General features: G+C 44.6%; 1 protein-coding gene across 2 annotated transcripts; it reads left to right on the forward strand.

Annotated features, from left to right (window-relative positions):
* Positions 1–712: 712 nt before the first annotated feature.
* Positions 713–21469, forward strand: TRIM54 (tripartite motif containing 54). Of its 2 annotated transcripts, none has more exons than XM_038561071.1 (9): positions 713–1244; positions 16877–17049; positions 17567–17738; positions 19278–19373; positions 20006–20239; positions 20497–20519; positions 20630–20754; positions 20916–21008; positions 21311–21469. In XM_038561071.1, exons 1-9 carry the CDS (start codon positions 1077–1079, stop codon positions 21325–21327), a joined length of 1101 nt encoding a protein of 366 aa, XP_038416999.1. In that variant the 5' UTR covers positions 713–1076; the 3' UTR covers positions 21328–21469. The 2 variants fall into 2 exon arrangements, with proteins under 2 accessions (XP_038416999.1, XP_038417000.1); XM_038561072.1 differs by having other exon boundaries at positions 20500–20519.
* The last annotated feature ends 159 nt before the right edge of the window (positions 21470–21628 follow it).

Genomic DNA, 21628 nt, shown 5'->3' on the forward strand with positions numbered 1-21628 from the left:
TCCCTGGAGACCAATTCCCCTGGTGCCCAAAATAGGTTCCTGGCACTCGGGTCCTTTCTGCTCAGCTCAACTTCTCTTGATTTCCCAACAAATTTAAAGTCCTTGGAGTTGCTCCAGTGATGTGTTCATGGACCAGATTCCCACACTTTCTCAGAGGCATGCTCATGAGGTCGTTCCAGGCCCTGGGGCAGCTGCCAGCTCTAGCGCCCTTAGCTTCTTTTCCTAGGGTGATACAAGAAAGTTCTAGGCAAGAACAAGAATGGACCGGAAGTTTTGGACCAGAGTCTTTCCCTCTAGTGTCTGATGCCCCTGTTTTGAATCACAGGGTTCAGCGGAACAGGGTGAGGATCACAGGTTGAGCCTTGGAGGTCCTGACTAGGTTTTGAGATCTCTCCTTCCACCCTGAGCCATGTATGGTTCTCATCCAGGCCATTTTAGATTCTGCATTGTTGCCCTAGAAGAAGAGCCCACACCAGAGCATGGGGGTCAGGGGCTCACCAGAGCCTACTGAGCGTGAGAGCTTGACATCTTTGCAGACCCACCTTTCACCATAAGAGTGGAGCTCACTCCTGCTCTTATGAGAGTCACCCATTCCTGAGTGAGTCAGGGTCACTCACTTGGTGACAGCTGTGGCTCGCCTTACATGAGCTAAATTGGGAGTTGGAATGTCATGCAGATGCCCCTTGTTCCCCACCCCCATGTTAAAATTAATCTCCTCTCTGGGAAGTGAGGGACAAACAGTACTGCCCATAGAGTGAACAAGAATCATTTGGGAAACAAAAGGAGAAATTTTCAGGGACAGAATCATTCAGGAAGGGAGGGACAGATAAAGCTACATGTGCCTGGCTGGGGTACAGAGCAAGGAATAAAGAGAAGTATCTGAAAACAGCTATCTGAAGACGAGGTGAATTGTTGGAGGAAGGGACAGGAGAGATAGCAGACCTATTTCAAGAGTGAGCAGTAGAAGGGACCATAAGAATCTACGGGCTGTCTAAAGTAAACGAGGAAGGGTCCAGGGGCAGTGAGGGAAGGCCAGGACTAGGGCCAAGGCCAGGGCAGGCATAATCGCTGAGGGGATGAACTTCACAGTGGGTTTCAAGCCGCTGCTAGGGGATGCACATAGCATGGACAACCTGGAGAAGCAGCTCATTTGCCCCATCTGCCTGGAGATGTTCTCCAAACCGGTGGTGATCCTGCCCTGCCAGCACAACCTGTGCCGAAAGTGTGCCAACGATGTCTTCCAGGTGGGCCAGGGATCGGGGGAGGGCAGGGCCAGGTAAAGCAGTGTAGATTTGTGGGAGACTTCTCATCAGGTCAGAGCTGAGACCAGAAGGTGATGGGGCAGAGTACTCTATGAAGTGGGTGGTGTCTGTCCTGGCGGAAGAGCAGAAGATTCGGGGTCCTAGTAGATCCCAAAGTAAGCATGAGTCAGCAACTGCTCTGCAGGCTGGCAAGGACAGCCTATGCATGCCTGGACAGCAGCTGGAAAGCTGGTATCTGCAGAAGAGAGAAGACCCCCATAGAAACTAGAAACTGGGAGGGAGGTGGTCCTACCCTAAGCTGCTTAACAATCTGTACTGGACTCTCTATTCCAGTCTAGAGTTTCAGATTTTGAGAATGATATGGAAGATTTGGAGAAAATATCAATGAGATAATGAAACATTAAAAAATAAGCCCTATGAGCACAGTCCATGATGAAAGTATTTGTATTTGAGGCCAAGCTTAACACATCCATCTTTTGGGGCAGAGTGGGAGTGGGTAGGAGATTGGGAATTCTCCCCAACTAAAGTTCACACTTGTGCCCCACTCCAGATTGGTCAATAAAGGGGCCTGCTGGTTAAAAAGCATTGTGGTCACTTAAGTAGAGAGAATGTAGAGAAATGCAACCAGCTTTGGTTTATGTGCGGTCATGGGGCAAAGCATAGCTAATCAAATTCACAGATGTCATTTTAGCTACTGGTTTCAAAAAGAAATGCAGCATATACCAGAATGGTTTATAAATGGATTTTCTATTTTGACCTCTGCCACTGGAAGAAAGATCAGAGAAAGTAAGGGGAAAAGTTGCATACACATACACACACACACACACACACCCCTTGCAAATGAAGTAAAATATCTGAATAAACCAGAGCTAGCTAGCTTAGTAGGCAGGGCAGTGTTAAGGAACATCACTAACACATATTCTTCACCTGTATCAGAATTCAGGGAGAAATGTGTTGAACGCAAATGATTTTAAAGTTAACCAAGAAAATGCTTCTTTTTTTTTTTTTTTTTTTTTTTTTTTTTTGTTCTTTGGGGCAGCATGTTTGGGAAAAAATAATGGGCTGGCTAAGTCAGGCTGTCCCATAGCTGTGCCCTGTGACCTATCCTTGGCAGTCTGCCATCTTCCTGTTGAAGCCCATTCCCATCTCCTATTCTTCTGTGTCTTAGCCTGCCGTTACATTGTTTGGCTCCAGAATATCTCAGAGCCAAGGATTTTCCCTCTCTGGGAAGGGCTGACTGCTCTGTCTGCTTATCCTGGACATCAAGTCATGTACTAGAGGCTTCGCCTTGCCCACTATTTTAGTTTTCCTCAGGCTAAGTACATTTCTGAACATCCTTCAGTCAGATGCCTAGGAGGGAATGGCAACAAGGTTTTGCCATCACTTTTCATGAATTTGTAGTGAAACATCTTTCCATTAGATCTGGAAATACATGAAAGCAAAGAGAAGTTTTGAAAGTGAAGGTAATCTGTCCTATTAAAAAAAAAAAAAGCCACCAGAGTATCAAAGTACGAAGCATATAGTATCATCGGGCAGAGGGTCCCAGGGAAAAGCTCTCTGTATGGAGGCTACAGAATGTTTAAGTGGCCTCCCTTGTTCTAGTCAGTGCTCTATATCCAGGTGCACCATTTTGGTGCCTTAAAGCTCTGAAATACTGATTGGACCCAGAGAGAACTGAGACTGGGCTGAACCCTATGCAGAATGTTTGGGAAACAACATGGTTCCCAGAACTTTGAGATGGTTCTGTGGATCTGGACTGATATGTCTCTTTTAAAGTGCAGAGCACCCCTGGGCATCCCCCACCAAGGAGAAGAGTGAACAGCTCATTTCCTTGCTCTGCTTTATTTGGGGCAGCCTGGTGGGAGGCTGACCCAGTTCTTTGGCTGCACTTATGTATATACATCTCAGTAGTTCTCCCTCTGAAAGATGAGCATATTTAGTTTTTTCACACATTGCCTCCACATTTTGACAACTGTAGGCATAATCAGATTGTCTGTTTTCTAAGTATGGGAACAAGAATAAGACTTTTGGTAACTCTATCTTAAAACCACTTAGGAAGAATACCCTGAGAACATTGCCTAGAAAGTTAATAGAACTTATAAAAGTTACAGTGTCACACACACACACACACACTTTAAAAAATAGTATAGGAGTTTATAGCATGAAAAATGACTACCTCAGGCTCTCACTTCCCTTCTCCAAATAGAGGTAGCCATTTCCAATTTTCTTGGGTACCCTCCCAGAGATTTTCCATGGATAGGTCCACCTATGTTTGTGTGTTTAAATTACACTCATTGTCCTAAATCTGCTTTTGTTCACTTACTCTTTCTGTAGTTGTTCCATCTGCACACATTCAGATCCGCATTTTCATTTTAAAATGGCTGCAGAAGTGTGCCTGGGTGGCTCAGTCTGTTAAGCTTCTGACTCTTGATTGTGGCTCAGGTCATGATCTCAGGATCATGAGATCAAAACCCTGTGTGAGGTTGAGCCTGGGTCCTGCTTGAAATTCTCTTTCTTCCTCTCCCTCTGCCTCTCCCTGCCCTTCCCCCACTCTCGCTCTATAAATAAATAAATAAATGGTTGCATAGTGTTCCATTGTTATGATTGGACTGCAGTCTATTTAAATCAGTCCTCTGAAACATTTAGATGGTGTCCAGTGTTTTGCTGTCCTAAAAACTGCTGTGATGGACAACAAACAAGAATTTTAGGGTATTGTGGGGCACCTTGCTGACTCAGTTGGTAGAGCATGAGATCTTGATCTTGATCTCGGGGTTGTGAGTTCAAGCCCACGTTGGGTACAGAGGTTACTTAAACATTAAATTTTTTTTAAATAAAAGAAGTTTAGAGAATTGTGATTTTATAACATCGGGTTAATTAGAGAGCCAGGAAAAAAAATCTGGAAAGTTAAAACTTTTAATTGAAAATGTTGAACAGTATTAAGGGTTTGGGAGAAAATCATCCAGAATCCTACCTCCCCCAACACAGTGATTTTCACATTTGTGTATTACTTTCAAGCTCCTGTGGCCATGCATATCTTTATATAGCTGCCATCACAATTTAACTAGTTTTATTTAGAACTGTAATACTTCTCTCCCTCACTCTGAATTTAAAGGGAAAAGACACCGAAATATCACATTAACCCCCTCTAATTTCTCCCTCCCTCTTTCTCCACACTTGCACCCACTCAGCTACCAAGCACTTTGACTAGAGGAAAGCTGTTGGTGTGGGAATTTGACACAAACATCTTCCCATGCGTTTCTGTATTTGTAAACTCTATTCACTCCTAAACTCCTTTAAGCAAGCCTTCAGTTTATTTTTATACCTGCCCCCACTTCACTGTGGGCACTTGTTTATGAGCTGCAACCTGTTGTAATTTAACAGACAACCAGAAGGCCTTAGAAGAAGGTTGTTGAGGAACAGCTTTTCTGGAAGGTGTCCATTTAGGGAGAGATTTGCAGATATGAGCATACGAAGAAAAGGGCCACCTGCTCTAATAAGGGGCAGCCTGGGAAAGCTATGACTTCTGTTTCACTCCACCCTGAAATCTAATTCCTTATCGGTTCATTGTAAAGACCTGCTGTCATCAAGGAGAGGCCCATCTCCTGAGGGCACCAGGACCTCCGGAGCCCAACCATGGCAGGTCTCCTTTATGAGAAATCAGTTCACTGAGAGTTTGTGAATGCCATTTACCTTGTAGCAGAGTTAAGGATCTTGCTTACTTGATGGAAGAAACTTACTTAATGGAGAACAAAAACCTAGACTGAGACTAGCTCCTGGGTTCTGATCCCACCAGCTTCTTCCTTTCTTGTCATGTGATGTCAATCGGGCTATTTTACCTCTCAAGCCTGTTGACATATAGATTCAAAGGATGCTTTAACATCCTTGTAATTCTAACAATCTGATTTCACAAATTCAAGAAACCTTATTATGGATTTCTTTTTTTTTTTAAGTTTATTCGCTAATTTTTTTAGTAATCTCTATACCCATCATGGGGCTCGAACTCACATTACTGAGATCAAGAGTAGCATGCTCTTCTGACTAAGCCAGCCAGCCACCCCTGGATTTTCCTTTTTAAAGCATTTTTTATTCTGTTACCAGTGTCCTAATTTTGACTCACTCTTCTGCTTTTCAATCTTCCTTCCAGCCAGTCTCCTGTCACAGAGCCTTGGTGCCAGGCTCTTTGCTAGGTCAGGCAGAGCCAGCCCTCCACTAAGAATCCCTCTCCTACCCACAGCTCAGCTTTTGCCGACATCTGAATTATTCCAAGACTCTTCAATATTTTTCCAAATGTCTGGTCTTCTGTCTACCATTTTCCTGTGGTTTCTCCAGTATACTCTGAAGATCTGGCTCAGAAGACCTGCATGGTCCACTATTCATCATTGGCCAGATCACCATTTTGGGGAGATAGCCTCCAGATCAGCAGGGGGAAGGGCAGAGGGAGAGGGAAAAGGCAGGTTCCCTGCTGAGCAAGGAGCCTGGTGTGTGGCTCAATGTAGGGCTCTATCCCAGGCCCCTGGGATCATGACTTGAGCCGAAGGCAGGTGCCAAACCATTCAAGCCACCCAGGTACCGCTAGATGGAACATTTCTATTAGATGCTATGAAACATTACCAAAAAAAAAAAAAAAAAAAAAAAGGGAAGTACCATATAGCCTAAAAGACATCTCTCGGCATGTATGCCACACGAAAGCCTTGAACATAGCCTAGAATTAAATTCTATTTATTTACTCCATTCCATTTCATCCTCCACAGTAGAGAAAGAATAGTTATTTCATGTCCTGTAGTTCTATGTGGTCATATACTCTTAGGATTGTTAACAACTCTTTGTGCAATGCTTTATCACTTACAGAGTACGTTCACATGAGTGATTCCATTTGAGTTAGATAGAATGGATGTGATTTCCATTTTATAAGGAGAGCTGGACACAGCTTATAGACATACAAACAGAGGGACAGAGCAGGGACATAAATCTAGGTCTTCTATTTCCTAGAGTCTCTACACATCATCTCATTGGCACAGGAAATTTTTCTCTATGGGACTGACTTTCTTGTGAAAATGTAAGATCTCAGGAAAGAACAAAGACATTTCTGTGTGCAATAGAGCCCATCAGTTATTTTTTCAGTCCTTTTTTGAGTTAAGTACAGGTCTATTGCCATATGCCTCTACACAATTGTTTACAAAAGTTTATATCTTAAAGAAGATGTTAATTCAAAGATGCATTATATCCAGTGTAGTTTATTGAGTTCAGAGCAGGTCTATTCCCTGTACTTCTACACAGTCATCTACAAAAACTTGTATCTTTTTTTTTTACTGTTTTTATTTTAATTCCAGTTAACATACAGTGTTATTTCTTAGTCTTGAAATAGATAAACAGAAGCAGAAGATGGGATTTTGCTAACTTGCTATTAGTCAGTTGAGAGATCGTTAGTCCAATGTAGAGACGATCAGCTATGAAGTTATCATAAGCATGTTGCCGTCCACACCTTAGTATGTGAGATTCCTGTGTGTGGTGAGACCATGTAGAACTTACAATCAGAGCAGGAAGTAATCTATTTTTGGGCCATGGACCCCTTTGTCAGTTTGTAAAGCCTGTGGGCCCTAAAGGCAATGTCTGTGGCTTATGTAAGAAAAATATTTTTAAATGCATAAAATATAACTCCTATGATTATAAAGACACTGGATCATATTAGAACACGGCATGCATTCTCATACATTCTCAACAGGGCTGATATTGCCCCAAGTATATCCACAGCATTAGAATTTCTTGTTATGATTTTATTTTAAAATTTTTATTTAGTTTTTACTTTCATGTAAAAGTTCTCCCCAACTTCATTGAGATATAATTGACAAAATTATACATATTTAACATGTGCAAATTTAAGGATTTGATATTGCGAAATAATCACCATAACCAAGTGACTTAACATATCCATTCCCTCACATAGTTACCACTGTGTGTATGGTGTACTGCTCTCTTAGCAGTTGCCAAGTATACAATATACCATGACTAATTCCAGTCACCATGCTATACATCAGATCTCCAGAACTGATTCATCTTATAATGGAAAGTGTGCACCCTTTGACCAGAATCTTCTCATTTCCCCCAATACTGGGAACCACCTTTCTACTCTATGCTTCTATGAGTTTCGCTTTTGTAGATTTTTGGCACTAAAATTTAATGGGGGAAGGAATTGATATCGGGGGCAGGGAATGTCTTAAAAGATTCCTGGAAGGAGCAGTAATGAATACAAGCTTGAGAAGCACTGGAATAAATTACCAGAGTAATTAGAACATGTTTGATAGAGTAATGTATGTGCTTCTGGATTAACATATTAAATCACTAGATCAAGCAGTGGGCTTCAAGTAGTTTAGAAGTAGTGATAAGCATAAATTATTTTCGGATATTTGAGCAACAACAATAATGTGATGTGAAAATGCCTGTGATTTCTGTGGGCAACAAAATACCACTAAAACTACTGTGGTTTGTTGCTTACCTTTATAACCTAGGAAATGCCCAGTTTCTGCTAAAGGCTAGTGAAAATCAAGGTGTGATTTTTTTTTTTTTTTTTTTTTTTTTTTTGTCATCCGTGTTTACAGAAATCTAGTCAAGGATCTTTGGGGGCTGCATTCCCCAAGTTAAATACTCTTGCATTTCAGGCACCAGCATCTTCCCAAGTATCAGGCTTGAAATGCCTGAATAGTCTTTGACTTTCTCTTCTGCCCCTGACCTAACCATGTCTATGTGAATGGTCAGCCCTACTGATCTACCTCTGGCATCCCTCATCTTTCCAAGATAACTCAGGGAGGGGGTAGGCCCATGACTTGCTTTGACTATGGCACTTGCTTCCCAATTGATCTGTGCCTTTAACCTCTCTCTCTCTTCACACCTATCTAAATTACCTCGCCTAGATTAATATTCACTCTCATTTTCTCTCCTAGTTCAGAAACCTTGCCTACAAAATTAAGTTCAGATCTTTACCCTTGAATTCAAAGCCCTCTGATTTTACCATAATTTTTAAAAAATAAAATTTAAAAGGGATGCTTGGGTGGTTCAGTCCATTAAGCATCTAACCCTTGCTTTCAGCTCAGATCATAATCTCATGGGTCATGAGATTGAGCCCTGCATTGGGCTCTGTGCTCAATGGGAGTCTGCTTGAGGAGTCTCTCCCTCTGCCCTCTCGCCAATCTCTCTCTTTCTCTCTCTCTAAAATAAATAAAATTGGGATGCCTGGGTGGCTCAGCGGTTGAGTGTCTGCCATTGGCTCTGGGTGTCATCCCAGAATTCCAGGATCGAGTCCCACATCAGGCTTTTCACAGGGAGCCTGCATCTCCCTCTGCCTATGTCTCTGTATCTCTCATGAATAAAGTCCTTTAAAAATAATAATAAATAATAAAATAAATAAAATATCTAAAAAAATTAATAAATAACATTTGAAAGCCCTTCATTTAAAAACTTACCTTTCTAGCTGCCCCCCCCCATGTCTCCACAGTTTGTAGTTTAAAATCCTATAGTCTCTCTGGTCTCCTAAAACTCTTTACTACCTAGCCGTCTGCTACCTGTGTACTGTCTTCAAATGGTAGTTCTTGAACATCCCCTCCCTTGAACCACCATGGTTCTTTACAGTTCTAGTGGTTTATCTTCGTGGTTTTTATGGCACTCTGGCGCCCCCTTTCCAGTCATGTCAGGACTGAGCATTGCATTTTTTAATATTTTATTTTATTTTTTCTTAAGTACCACATCCGACGTGGTGCTGGAACTCAACCCCAAGATCAAGAGTCGTATGCTCCACCAACTGAGCCAGTAGGCACCCCGAATTTTTAAAAAGTAAAAGTTCTTTTTCAAACCTCAAAGTCTTTTTTTTTTTTTAAGATTTTATTTATTTATTCATAGAGACACACAGAGAGAGAGGCAGAGACACAGGCAGAGGGAGAAGCAGGCTTCATGCAGGGAGCCCAACATGGGACTCGATCCCGGGTCTCCAGGATCAGGCCCTGGGCTGAAGGCAGGCGCCAAACCGCTGAGCCACCTGGGCTGCCCAGCCTCAAAGTCTTTGTACAAAATTTGGAAATTATAAAAAAAAGGAAGGAATAACCCACAATTCTATCACTCAGTAATAATTATTGAAAAAATATTTAACTTTTATTTTTATGCATTTTAAAAGTGATTCCTTATTGAGTGACATTTGAGAAATGTAGATGAATACAAAGAAGAAAATTTTTATTTATTTATTTTTTAAAGATTTTATTTATTTATTCATAGAGACAGAGAGAGAGAGGCAGAGGAGAAGCAGGCATCATAGGGAGAGCCTGATGTGGGACTGGATCCAGGGTCTCCAGGATCACACCCTGGGCTGCAGGCGGCGCTAAACCACTGCACCACCAGGGTTGCCCAGAAGAAAATTTTTAAATCATCCATTTCAAAATTGGGATCCTATTTATAAATTTATATCCTACTTTTTTCATTTAAAATCATAACATGAAAAAAAAATAAAAATAAAATCCTAACATGAGTATCTCCCCGGGCTATGAAGAACTGTGCTAAAGATAATTGCATAATAATTCCATAACTTGTTTAATTGTTCTTCTACTGTCAAATAACCAGTATATTTCCAATATGAAAATAAATTATTATTTATTATGATTACAAAAATAGTACAGGTGTATTATATAAAATTCAAACCTCATAGATAATACAAGTGATAGAACATGTAAATACATCTAAACACACTAGGACTATTTCAGAGATGGGATTTCAGGAACTACTTATATCTGACAGCAAGAGGGTCCTCCATGGATAGCTATGGGGAGGCACAAACAAGAGAGACCTTGGATCACAGGAGTCAAAGTTAGAGATAGTGGCCTCAGTGGTGTGAGAGGGCAAGGTTGTTATAAAAACCACCAGCTCCCTTCCCCATCTCACAGGCAGATACCCTCACAGGTCAGGGTATCTGAAATTCTTTTTTTTTTTTTTTAAGATTTTATTTATTTATTCATGAGAAATACAGAGAGAGAGGCAGAGACACAGGCAGAGGGAGAAGCAGGCTCCCTTCAGGGAGCCTGATGGGGAACTCCATCCGAGGACCCTGGGATCATGACCTGAGTGGAAAGCAGGTGCTCAACCACTGAGCCACCCAGGTGCCCTGGCATCTGAAATTCTTAACCATATTATATCCATCAAGGCCCATTGCTCAGGGAACCTCAGCCTTTGGAGGAGGTGCTAAGTGCAGATCCTTCTTTTTAGATATGAGGAGATTGAGACCCTGAGAGAAATTGTTTTCCTAAGGTCATAAATGGCAAATCCAAATCCAGATCTTCAGATCATTGCTACTTTTCATTTATTGTGCTGCTTTAAATGCCTTCTGTTAAAATATAGAAATGATGGGGTGTCTGGGTGGCTCAGTGAGTTAAGCATCTGCCTTTGGCTCAGGTCATGATCCCAGGGTCCTGGCTCCCTGCTCAGCAGGGAGCTTGTTTCTCTCTCTCCCTCTGCTTGTGCTCTCTTGCTCTCCCAAATAAATAAAATCTTTAAAAATAATAATAAAATATAGAAATATTACCAAGAAAGGGTAACAATTTTATCCATATATCCAGTATAGATGACTTTCTCAAAATAATCACCCAGCATTTGAAAAAAAAAAAAAATAGGGGGGGACATGAGACAAGTTTCGATTGAGGAGGGAGTCAGGAAAGGGTTAGAGTGACTCCCCAGATTTCATTCTCGTTTTGCCTTCCTAATTTTTGCCATAGCTGTGTACCACCTGTGCTATGATTGATTATTTCTCTTAAAAGGACTCACTTTTGAAGCGTATTAAATATTTACTTGATCTTCATTCTAAATGACAAAATCCTCGAAAAATCACTAGCTATATGGACTGGTTATTTTTTCTAATATGCACAAATTAAATACATGAAAATTTTCAGTGTCCATCCTTATACCACCTAAAATCTTCATGCCTTTCATCAGTATGTATACCATACTTGGGGAAACACTGAGCTAGCTCACAGATAACACAGAGTGGGCCTCTAAGCAACATGAATGTGCCAAGAATTAAAGAGCATGGAAAACCCAAAAGATAAACTTAACTGGGGGATCCCTGGGTGGCTCAGTGGTTTAATGCCTGTCTTTGGCCCAGGGCATGACCCTGGAGTCCCAAGATCGAGTCCCAAGATCGAGTCCCAAGATCGAGTCCCACATCAGGCTTCCTGCATGGAGCCTGCTTCTCCCTCTGCCTGTGTCTCTACCTCTGTGTGTGTGTGTGTGTGTCTCTCAGGAATAAAAAAATAAAAATATTAAAAAAAAAGATAAACTCAGCTATTTCATTATTAGTCACATTTAGCAGTAATGTGAAAGGGTGCACGTGTGCGCTCACACACAAACGCAGACACACACACATATGCATGCCAGGGACTGACTAGCAAAGGATGTGGGGCATGGAGGTGGGTAGAGGAAACAGTGCTGAAGCAATCACAGAAAGGAGGGGATGCCCTGGAGCTTAAGAGGAAAGCCAGCCAGCTCGCCCAGGTAGGATATGACAGGAGGACCTGAGCTTTGGCAGGAGACTATGGGACCCGTGGATGGCTGGGAAACCTGTGGTGGGCTGTGGTACCTACTCCAGGGAGCAGCACCAGCCAAACTGCAAAGAAGGCAGAGGTGTGACCCCCTCCCTACTACCTGCTATTGAGCTCTCCAGCTCTCCAGAAAGGTGCTCTTCAAACAAAGGATTTAGATTGGACTTGCTGAAACCGATTGTCTTTCAGACCCCTGGGTCCCAAGAGAATGGCAGTGATTAGCCAATGGGATGAGCTGCTAAAATGTCTTTACAGGCAGGGCAAGTGGGGAAGAGGTAGTGTGCTTTCTGGTCCACCTGAGTCTGAAGGGTTTTTAAAAAAAATTTTTTAGGGGCACTTAGGTGGCTCAGTGGTTAAGCACCTGAATTCTTGTTTGGGCTCATCAGTGATCTCATGGAATTGTGATCTCATGGGGTCTCAAGATTGAGCACTCAGCAGGGGATCTACTTGGGGATTCTCTCTCTGCTCCTCCCCTCACTCTCTCTCTCCCCTTCTCTCCAATGAGTAAATCTTTTAAAAAACAACAATAAAAAAACCAACCTACTTTTTAAAGATTGTGGCACAATGCATAATATATGTTTATCATCTTAACTATTCTTTAGTGTGTAGTTCAATGTCATTAACTATATTCACATTGTTGTATAACCATTCCAAACTGAAACTCTGTACCCACTAAAATAACAACCCACTGCCACACTCCCTAGGCCCTGGCAACCCCCATCCTACTTTTTATCTCTGTGAATTTGACTATTTCAGGTACCTCATATAAGAGGGATCATGCAATATTTGTCCTTTCGTGATAGGCTGATTTCACCTAGCACAATGTCCTCAAGGGTGACCCATACCGTACCATGTAGTCCTGATTACTTTTATCCTGCTATTTTCCACTACCATCTATGTGACTTCTATCAGCGTCATGCATTCTACTTCCCACTATAGTGTCAAATGTGGATTTTGTTTCTATGCTGATAAGATATTTTACATGATTTCTTAATTCTGCCAGTTCAATTCTCTTCTCTAGCTCTGATCACTTATAGCTCTTCTTTAAAAAAAAAAAAAAAGTATTTATTTATTTATTTATTTATTTATTTATTTATTTATTTATAGAGCATGAGAGAGAGTGCACACACACAGGGTGTGGGTGGTGGCAAGGAGCAGAGGGAAAGAGACAAGAAAACTCAGCATAAAGCCCAGAGCCAGATGCGGGGCTCAACCACACAACCCTGAGATTATGATCTGAACTGAAATTAAGAGTCAGCCACTTAGCCAACTGAGCCACCCAGTGCCCCTTTACTTACATCTCTTCTTTAATCAAAGAGACTATGTTTTCTTTATTTCTTTAAAAAGGTTAGACTGAGTTTCTTTTTTCTTTTTTTTTTTTTGAAAGAGTTTCTTAGAGCAATTCTTCTTCCGAAATATTCTTCCTCTGTCCTTTGCTTGTCATGCCTCTTTTTCCTTTTTTTTTTTTTTTTTTTAATTTATTATCTTGGCTTATATCTCCTATTGGATCCTTTCTGCTTGCCATTCCTCTTTGAATAGGGGTAGTTCTATTTGAGGCTGAGGGTGAATCCTTTACTCAACCCTCTGTTTACCTTGGCTTTCTTCCACTGTTCACTTAAATCTAAACTGGCTAGCTAGATATTATCATTGATTTGCAATCTCTGTTTAGTCCTTTGGCTTCTTTGGTGAATTAGAGGGGTATGACCTGGATTAGTAGGCAATTGAGTGTCTCAGTTTGGTTCTGTTGCCTCAGAACACTTTTCACACATAATCTGAGGAACTGTCTCTCGGCGGGGCATGTGGAAATCCATGGGAGGAAGTCTCCCTGAGATTTGAGCTATTTCCTTTCCTTTTCACAGACAAATAGGTCATTCTGGTTGCAAGCTGGGCCCTTATCTTGCTTTGTTGGGTTTGGGTTTGATGGCTCATATTTTGTTTATCTCTGCTCAAATAACATCAGTCCACAGTTGCACAGCTGACTTACATTGTTTTTCCTTTCCTTTATGAAGGGTTGGTTAAACAGATTCACTAAAATCTGTTTAGCCTGAGATTCAGAGAGGCAAATGTTAGCTCTGGGCATCATTCTTCAGGTGGCCTCAATTTTATTGCATCTGACAATGTGGTATATTGATTTTTAGGGTGGACTCTGGGGTCAGAGTGCTTGAGTTCAAATATTGGTTCTGCCACCCATTATCTGATGACCGTGAGCAATTGATTTAACATCTCTCGGCTACAATTTCCTATCTTTGAAATGCAGCTAATAGTAGTACCTATTTCATAAGGTTGATAAGAGGCTTAAATGAGTTAATACAAATGAAAGGACTTAGAGCAAAACCTGGCATAAAGTATGTGCCCAATTAGCCACTGTTACTATAGCTCCTATAGTCCAAGTGAGGGAGTAAATGTTCATTTTCTCCACCATATTTACAAGAAATTCTTGAGGGTTAAATTCAGTGATGCCTGGGAAGCCCATAGCGTGGTGCTCAATACATAATAGGCCCTCAAAACATGTGTCAAATGTTAAATAATGAGTATGGAGAAAGGGGGGAGACAGTGTGGGAGGAAAATAGGTGAAAGACACTACTCAGAAGTTTGTGCTCTGCCCTAAGACTTTAGAATATTGCCCCCTTTCCAGCCATTCAAACATTCACTGAGCACCTTCAGATGCTAGCCACCAGCTAATCAAAGAGAAGTAAGATCCCTCCAGGGTTAGGGTTCTCCCAACACATCCTTACTCACTTGTATTATAAATAATGAAAGCTAATTGTATTAAGCAAAAGCCAGGTGTTCTTACACTTTAACCCATTCCCTAAACTAAACTCAGCAGTATTGATACAATTCTAGCTATGGAGAAGGACAAAGGCACAGACACAACCTTGGATAATCTCAAATTAAACCATTTGGCTTTATGATGGCCTGAAGTGTTAACTTCTTATAATTTACAAGAAATCCCCCCAAAATGTGACATTTGTGGCATGCCAGTCACTCTTGCCAAGACAGGTTTGCGCACTTCACAGGAGCCACATTTCCTGCCTTGTCTACATCTCTTGCTTTTAAAGGTTCAAACAAGACCGTGGACTTGGATGCCCTCTATGTATTCTGGGTGCTGTCACACACACATAAGGGGCCCTCTGGCTGATAACCAGTATAAGGATTTGGAGAATTTCATCAAACTCACCCACAGGAAATACATCTAAATTTTCAAAGTCATAGGTGACTATTTTCTTCATTACTCTCTCTGAGTCCATGGTCTTCCAGCCAGTCAAGACTAGGTCCTCCAGTAAATGACAGAAAACCCAAAATAGCACTGGCTTAAGGAAGCTAAAAATGTGTTTCTTCTCTCAAGCAGAAATATAGGTAGGCACTCCAGGACTGCTTCATCAGAGACTCACTTCTTTTATCTTGTTGCCATTGTCATCATGTGACTACCTCCTGGCTCAACATGGCTGCTTCAACTTGAGCCATTCCATCTTCATTCCAGCCAGCAGGAAGGAGAAAAGAGTAGGCGGTGCCCCTCCCATTATAGACACTTCCTAGAAATGGCACAAAACATTGCTATCTACATCCCAGAATGCAGTCGCCTGGTCACACTCAGCTGGAAGGGAGGCTTGCACACACAGCCTTTATTCCATGTGTCTTGGTTAAAAAATTCAGAGGCTCTATTATTGAGGACAAGGTGAATATGGAAGAACAAGAAGTCTCTGCCAGTCTCTTATCTCTGCTGCTGTCCATAGTGGACTCTTTTGTCTTCTCTGAAGACCAGCTTTTCTGTTCACACTTTCTGACCTCTCCCACTTTCCACTTCCACTTGCACAAGACTACAGGTGGCCACAGTCAACTTTTTGCCTAACTCCACAGGTCTTTTCAGTTTCAAAGCTGCAAGTGGTCTAGCCACCGCCACTTCCCAGTTTCAATTCCAAATTCTGGAGAGCAAATTTGATTGGTTCTGCTTGGATCAGGTGATCACTTTCTCAACTCTGAGCCAATCATCTGTGGCCTGGACCGTGGCAGGGTTCTTGCTTTTAGGATGGGATGGAGCAAGTTCTCTTAGAGGTGTAAGTGATGACCATCTCTTGTAAATCTTCCTTCTGAGCTCACTCTTTTTTTTTTTTTTTAATTTTTATTTATTTATGATAGTCACAGAGAGAGAGAGAGAGAGAGAGAGAGAGAGAGGCAAAGACATAGGCAGAGGGAGAAGCAGGCTCCATGCACCGGGAGCCCGACGTGGGATTCCATCCCAGGTCTCCAGGATTGCGCCCTGGGCCGAAGGCAGGCGCCAAACCGCTGCGCCACCCAGGGGTCCCTGAGCTCACTCTTATCATACATAATACCCAGCTTGCTGGATGTAGTTGTCGGTTTGCTGGGTTTGCTTGCCTTTAGGGCAGGGATGTGTTTGTTTATATCTTATCCCCAGGGCTTCACAATTACCTGGCATGCTTAATATTTGTTGTAGAATAAATAATTCAATCTAGTCCTTAATTTTACAGAGATTGAATGCTTGCTCAAATTTACACAGTAGAACAGTGTTAGGGGCAGCAGTCCTGACTCAGTCTCTAAAATAGTTTCCTAGAATTACCCAGCATGACATGGCTTGTGTGCCCCATTGTTCAGCATTTGTTTCAACTTCCCTGCCAACGGCTCCAGAGAATCTCCCCCAGATGTGGTCCAAGAGAGCCTCAGGAGGACATCGCCTGCACCACAGAATCCATTTCCAATCTTGGCCTTCCTGTCAACATCAGTGTCTCCCCACATGTGCAAGCTGGGCCTTTTTGAAGAGATTCCATCCTGACTGGGCCTTTACCAAAGTTAGGCTCTGGGTGCAGGGATACTTAAGAAGTAATGAGGCAACAGTGGGAAATAAGATCTCCATGGCTACCCATCTGAGCTGCTCTCAGAGGAGGAAGGCCCCGCCATTGGAAAGAGCTGATGTCTCCTCTTCCACCATTCTCCTGCACCTCAGCCCTTTCCTGACCTTTCCTCCTGCCTCCTCCCTGTTCCCTCATGCCTGCCTCACTGCCTGTTCTCTCATGCTACTTGTCTCTATAGGCCTCGAACCCTCTGTGGCAATCCCGGGGCTCCACCACTGTGTCTTCAGGAGGCCGTTTCCGCTGCCCATCTTGCAGGCATGAGGTTGTCCTGGACAGACATGGTGTGTATGGCCTGCAGCGAAACCTGCTAGTAGAGAACATTATTGACATTTACAAGCAGGAGTCTTCCCGGTGAGCTGTTGGGACCTCTTGTCTCTCTAAGGAGCAGGGCCTGGGACACAGAGGGGGAACTCATCAGCCAAAAGGGAAGGGCTGAAATGACCAGCCTGTTTCTTTAGTTTAGAGATAAGAGTGCCGGACCCTAGGAGGGGGAAGGACTTGCCCCAGGTCACCCAGCTCAGGGGTCTCTGATCCTGGTCATGCTTCCCTTGCACCCTCTCCAGCTGGGGAGTGGCTGGTGGTCCACCAGCAAAGTCCTTGCCAGCCCTCTGTGACGTCCTGCCCTGTGAGACTTCCTTGCCCCCTGGAATAGAGGCTGTTCTCGAATCTAGCTCTTTGTATTCCTCTAATGAAGAGCACTATGGAAGTCACTCACCTGCTCAGCCCCAGCCCCAGCCCCAGCTGTGACTGGTAGCTGGCAAAGGCTGAAGAGAAGGTATTCCTGGGGCCCCACAATCGTAGGACCCACCTCTCTCCAGCCTGGCCACTGACCCTTGACCCTTCTGCCACCCTGCCCGCTCCCCTCCAGGCCACTGCACTCCAAGGCCGAGCAGCACCTCATGTGTGAGGAGCACGAAGAGGAGAAGATCAATATCTACTGCCTGAGCTGTGAAGTGCCCACCTGCTCTCTCTGTAAGGTCTTCGGTGCCCACAAGGACTGTGAGGTGGCCCCACTGCCCACCATTTACAAACGTCAGAAGGTATCAAGCAGTGGAGGGAGCAGGCATGGTGGGGCTGGGGACAGTGAACAGGGTCTCCAACTTCAGCCTCTCATTCCACTTGGTTTTAAAGGCTGGCAGATCAGGGCTACAGTCCCAGCTCTATGCATGACTCAGTGTGACCTTAGGTAAGTCACTCGACCTCTCTGACCCTGACTTTCCTCACTTATAAAATGAGGGTGAAAATGCCAACTTGTAAAGTTATTTTAAGGATACAATTAGATGGATACAAGCAACTTCAGTTTGGCAGCCTAGATACTCTCCAGGCCCTCTCACTACCACACAACTACATTTGACATAAAACATAATTTTAAAACTATATCAGTGGGGCACCCGTGTGGCTCAGTCGGTTGAGCATCTGACTCTTGATTTCAAATCAGGTCATGATTTCAGGGTTGTGAGATCAAGCTGCATGTTGGGCTCCATGCTCTACTTTGAGATCCTCTCCCTCTGCCCCTCCCCCTAGTCTCTCTCTCTCATGAACAAAATGAATCTTTTAAAAAAGGGAAATAAAAATTATATCAGAGGACAAATGTTGGCAGTATTCCTGAGCTAGACAGCTGAGACTATGCCTCCAGACTCCTGAAAGGTGGACACCTGAACTGAAGACCTCCACAAATCTTGGGTTAAACTGGAATCTCAGGAACTAAGGTAGTCAGATGTGCCACCGGCTTTTGACAAAAGCAAATGCAGAATCTGCGTGGAGGAAACCCACCCAATTTAGGCTCTTAGGGTTTCCTTAGATTAAGAACAACAAAATATTAATTCAAAAGTGAAGATACAGAAAGAAGTGTACCTGAGTGAAGTCGGTAGAAACCAAAATTAGAGATTAGACCTCTGAGGAATTCAGATATTGGAAATATTAAAGAATTGGGAATTACTGTGCATAAAATGATTTCTTAAAAGGATGGAATAAAACCTTAGCAATAATAGATTGCCAAACATGCAGATTTAACAAAGAGCCAAATAGAGCTTTTAAAAATGAAAATGTGATTGTTGAAATAAGACATCCAAAGGGTAAATTAAATGACAGATTCCTCTGAAGAAAGAATTAGCAAACAGGAAGGCAGGCCTGAAAAAGTAGCCTAGGATGCAGCACTGGGAGAGGAGAAGGATGAGCACATATGTCTCCTCAGAGTCACAGAATGAGCAAATAAAGAGAATGGAGATGAGGTAATAGTATCCTAAGGAATAATTACGAAGAATTTTTCTGAATTGATGGAAGGCGTGAATCTACAGACGAAGCATTTAGTCCAGGGCCTGGCAATTGGTGGATATTTGGCAAATGTCTGTCCCTTTCTCATTTGTTGATGGAGGCCCTCCTCTTTCCATCTCCTTACAGAATCCACAAATGTGCTTTCACACTTCTTGGACAGTACCAAGCCACTAGATCTCTGGAATAGCTACACTGCTGGTGGAGTGGAGGGACAGTCCTCTCCTAGGCAGCCCTGGCTGGGGTGGGAAGGGTACAGCTCTAGACAGGGTCCTCCAGCTCTAAGTGCTGGCCTGTGTGTGTGGCAGAGCGAGCTCAGTGATGGCATCGCAATGCTGGTGGCAGGCAACGACCGTGTGCAAGCAGTGATCACACAGATGGAGGAAGTGTGCCAGACCATCGAGGTGAGTCTGGGTTGGGAGAGAGGGGAAATTTCTGGGTTCCTGGTGGAGGAGGGAATCACAATTAGTGGGATATGCTTAGCCAAGCTACTAGGTTTGAGTTCCCAGGGTAGCTCCGTGACTTTGGTCCAGTTACTTCACTTCTCTATGCTTTGTTTTAAACATATAAAATAATGATAATAATATGATGGCTACCTCACTGGATATTTTTGAGAATTAAATGAGATAATATAAGTAAAAACTAGGACCAGAGATACTTCCGAACTCCTTTAAAATATTGTATTTGCTAAAGAGAGAAAATCTCAAGTTTTCACAAGAAAAAAAATTGTAACTATATGTAATGATAGATAACTAGACTTGTGATCATTTCACAATATGTACAAATATGATCATTTCACAATATGTACATTTCACTACATTGTACATCTGAAACTAATATAATGCTAAAAGTCAATTATATCCCAATTTTTAAAAATCTTGTAATTGGTATTACTGAAAAGACCTGGGTTATCAGCAGCCCGTGGCTATGGGTGGGGTACTTTCCTTCCTGTCTGTGCCGCCTGTTTACTGGGGAGTGGGACAAGTAGGTGCGTGCTCTCCCAGCTAGAAATCTTATCCTTGCTCCGCTCTTTCAGGACAACAGCCGGAGGCAGAAGCAGCTGCTTAACCAGAGGTTCGAGGCCCTGTGCTCCGTGCTGGAGGAGCGCAAGGCCGAGCTGCTGCAGGCGCTGGCCCGCGAGCAGGAGGAGAAGCTGCAGCGCGTCCGGGGCCTCATCCGCCAGTATGGAGACCACCTAGAAGCCTCCTCTAAGCTCGTGGAGTCCGCCATCCAGTCCATGGAGGAGCCACAGATGGCGCTGTACCTCCAGGTGGGCGCTGGGGGAGGGCGGGAGGCCGCAGAGTGGCGGCAGTGGGGGCCTTGGCACCAGGAGGGCTGGGCTCCAGTCTTACCTCTGGCAGCCAACTGCCCCACGGCCTCGGGCAAGTCACCCAGTCTGAGTCTGTTTTCTCCTCAACGACCCGGGATATGCATCCGCGCCTACCGCGCAGGACTGTGGGCGCCAGCAATGGGACTTTGCCAGCGCTTGGCGCGGTGCTTACGCTCACCCTCCCTTCTTCCCTGCAGCAGGCCAAGGAGCTGATCAATAAGTGAGTAGGCGGAGCGGGAGAGGCAAAGAGGGGCTGCCTGGGCTCGGCTGCCCCGCAGAGCGGGTTGAGGGTGCTGCGGCGACTCCAGCTGAGCGGCTGCCGCGCCGCAGGGTCGGGACAATGTCGAAAGTGGAGCTGGCAGGACGGCCAGAACCGGGCTATGAAAGCATGGAGCAGTTCACCGTGAGCGTGGAGCACGTGGCCGAAATGCTGAGGACCATCGACTTCCAGCCCGGTGAGGGAGTGAGGATGGGAGGGGGCGGCGGGCGCTGGGACTGGGCGTCCCGAGGCGACGCGGGGAAGGGGGACGGGGGACGGGGGACGGGGGGGGGGGGGGGGGGAGGTCGCGGCCAGAGAAGCAGGGACTCCACCTCACGGGGTCTTCCTGGGGGACAGGCGCTTCCGGGGAGGAAGAGGATGAGGAGGTGGCATTGGACGGGGAAGAGGGCAGCGCAGGGCCGGAGGAAGAGCGGCCGGATGGGCCGGAAGGTGAGTGTGGCCCGAGGGGCCTGGCGGGGCTGGCTCGACGCCCCGGGCCCCTCTGCAGTGAGGCCGCCCTGCGGCACCAGCGATCTTTGGTGGCCTCCCCACCCCCAGCGGGAGGGGCGCCCCCTAGCGCGCGTGCAGAAGTACACTCTCTTTCCCACCAGCCTTTCCTCTGGGGCTTTGGGAGACCAGGTTGGGTCGGGAGGTAGAGGAGAAAGCCACGTGGCTGGGGGAGAAGGGGCGAGCTGGGGTTCGGAGCTGCCTTGTTCCTCTGGAACGCCCGCCCACCGAGCTTTCTTTCCCAGGCACTGGCGGGCACTGAGCTGCTCCCTGTTGGGGAGCCCGCGCACCGGGGCCTGGCGCTGGGGTCGCGGAGGACCTGCTCAGAGACCGCTGCGCCACCCAGCTCGGCGCCCAGCCGCGGGGGAGGGGCTCAATAAAGGGCTAATGTGTTCAGACCCGCAGCTCCTTTCACTGCTCACTCTCAGTCTCGGCTTCCGAGTGACCCCATCACCATCCTGCCCTTCTCCGGATCCGGGCCCATTTGAGGGACGGAAGTGGAATGACCCCTGCGGGGCATCTCCTTGGTATCAAGCACGGTTTGGCGAGCTCAGTGCCAAGGG

This window comes from Canis lupus, chromosome 17 (genome assembly GCF_011100685.1).
Source record: "Canis lupus familiaris isolate Mischka breed German Shepherd chromosome 17, alternate assembly UU_Cfam_GSD_1.0, whole genome shotgun sequence".
Taxonomy (NCBI): domain Eukaryota; kingdom Metazoa; phylum Chordata; class Mammalia; order Carnivora; family Canidae; genus Canis; species Canis lupus.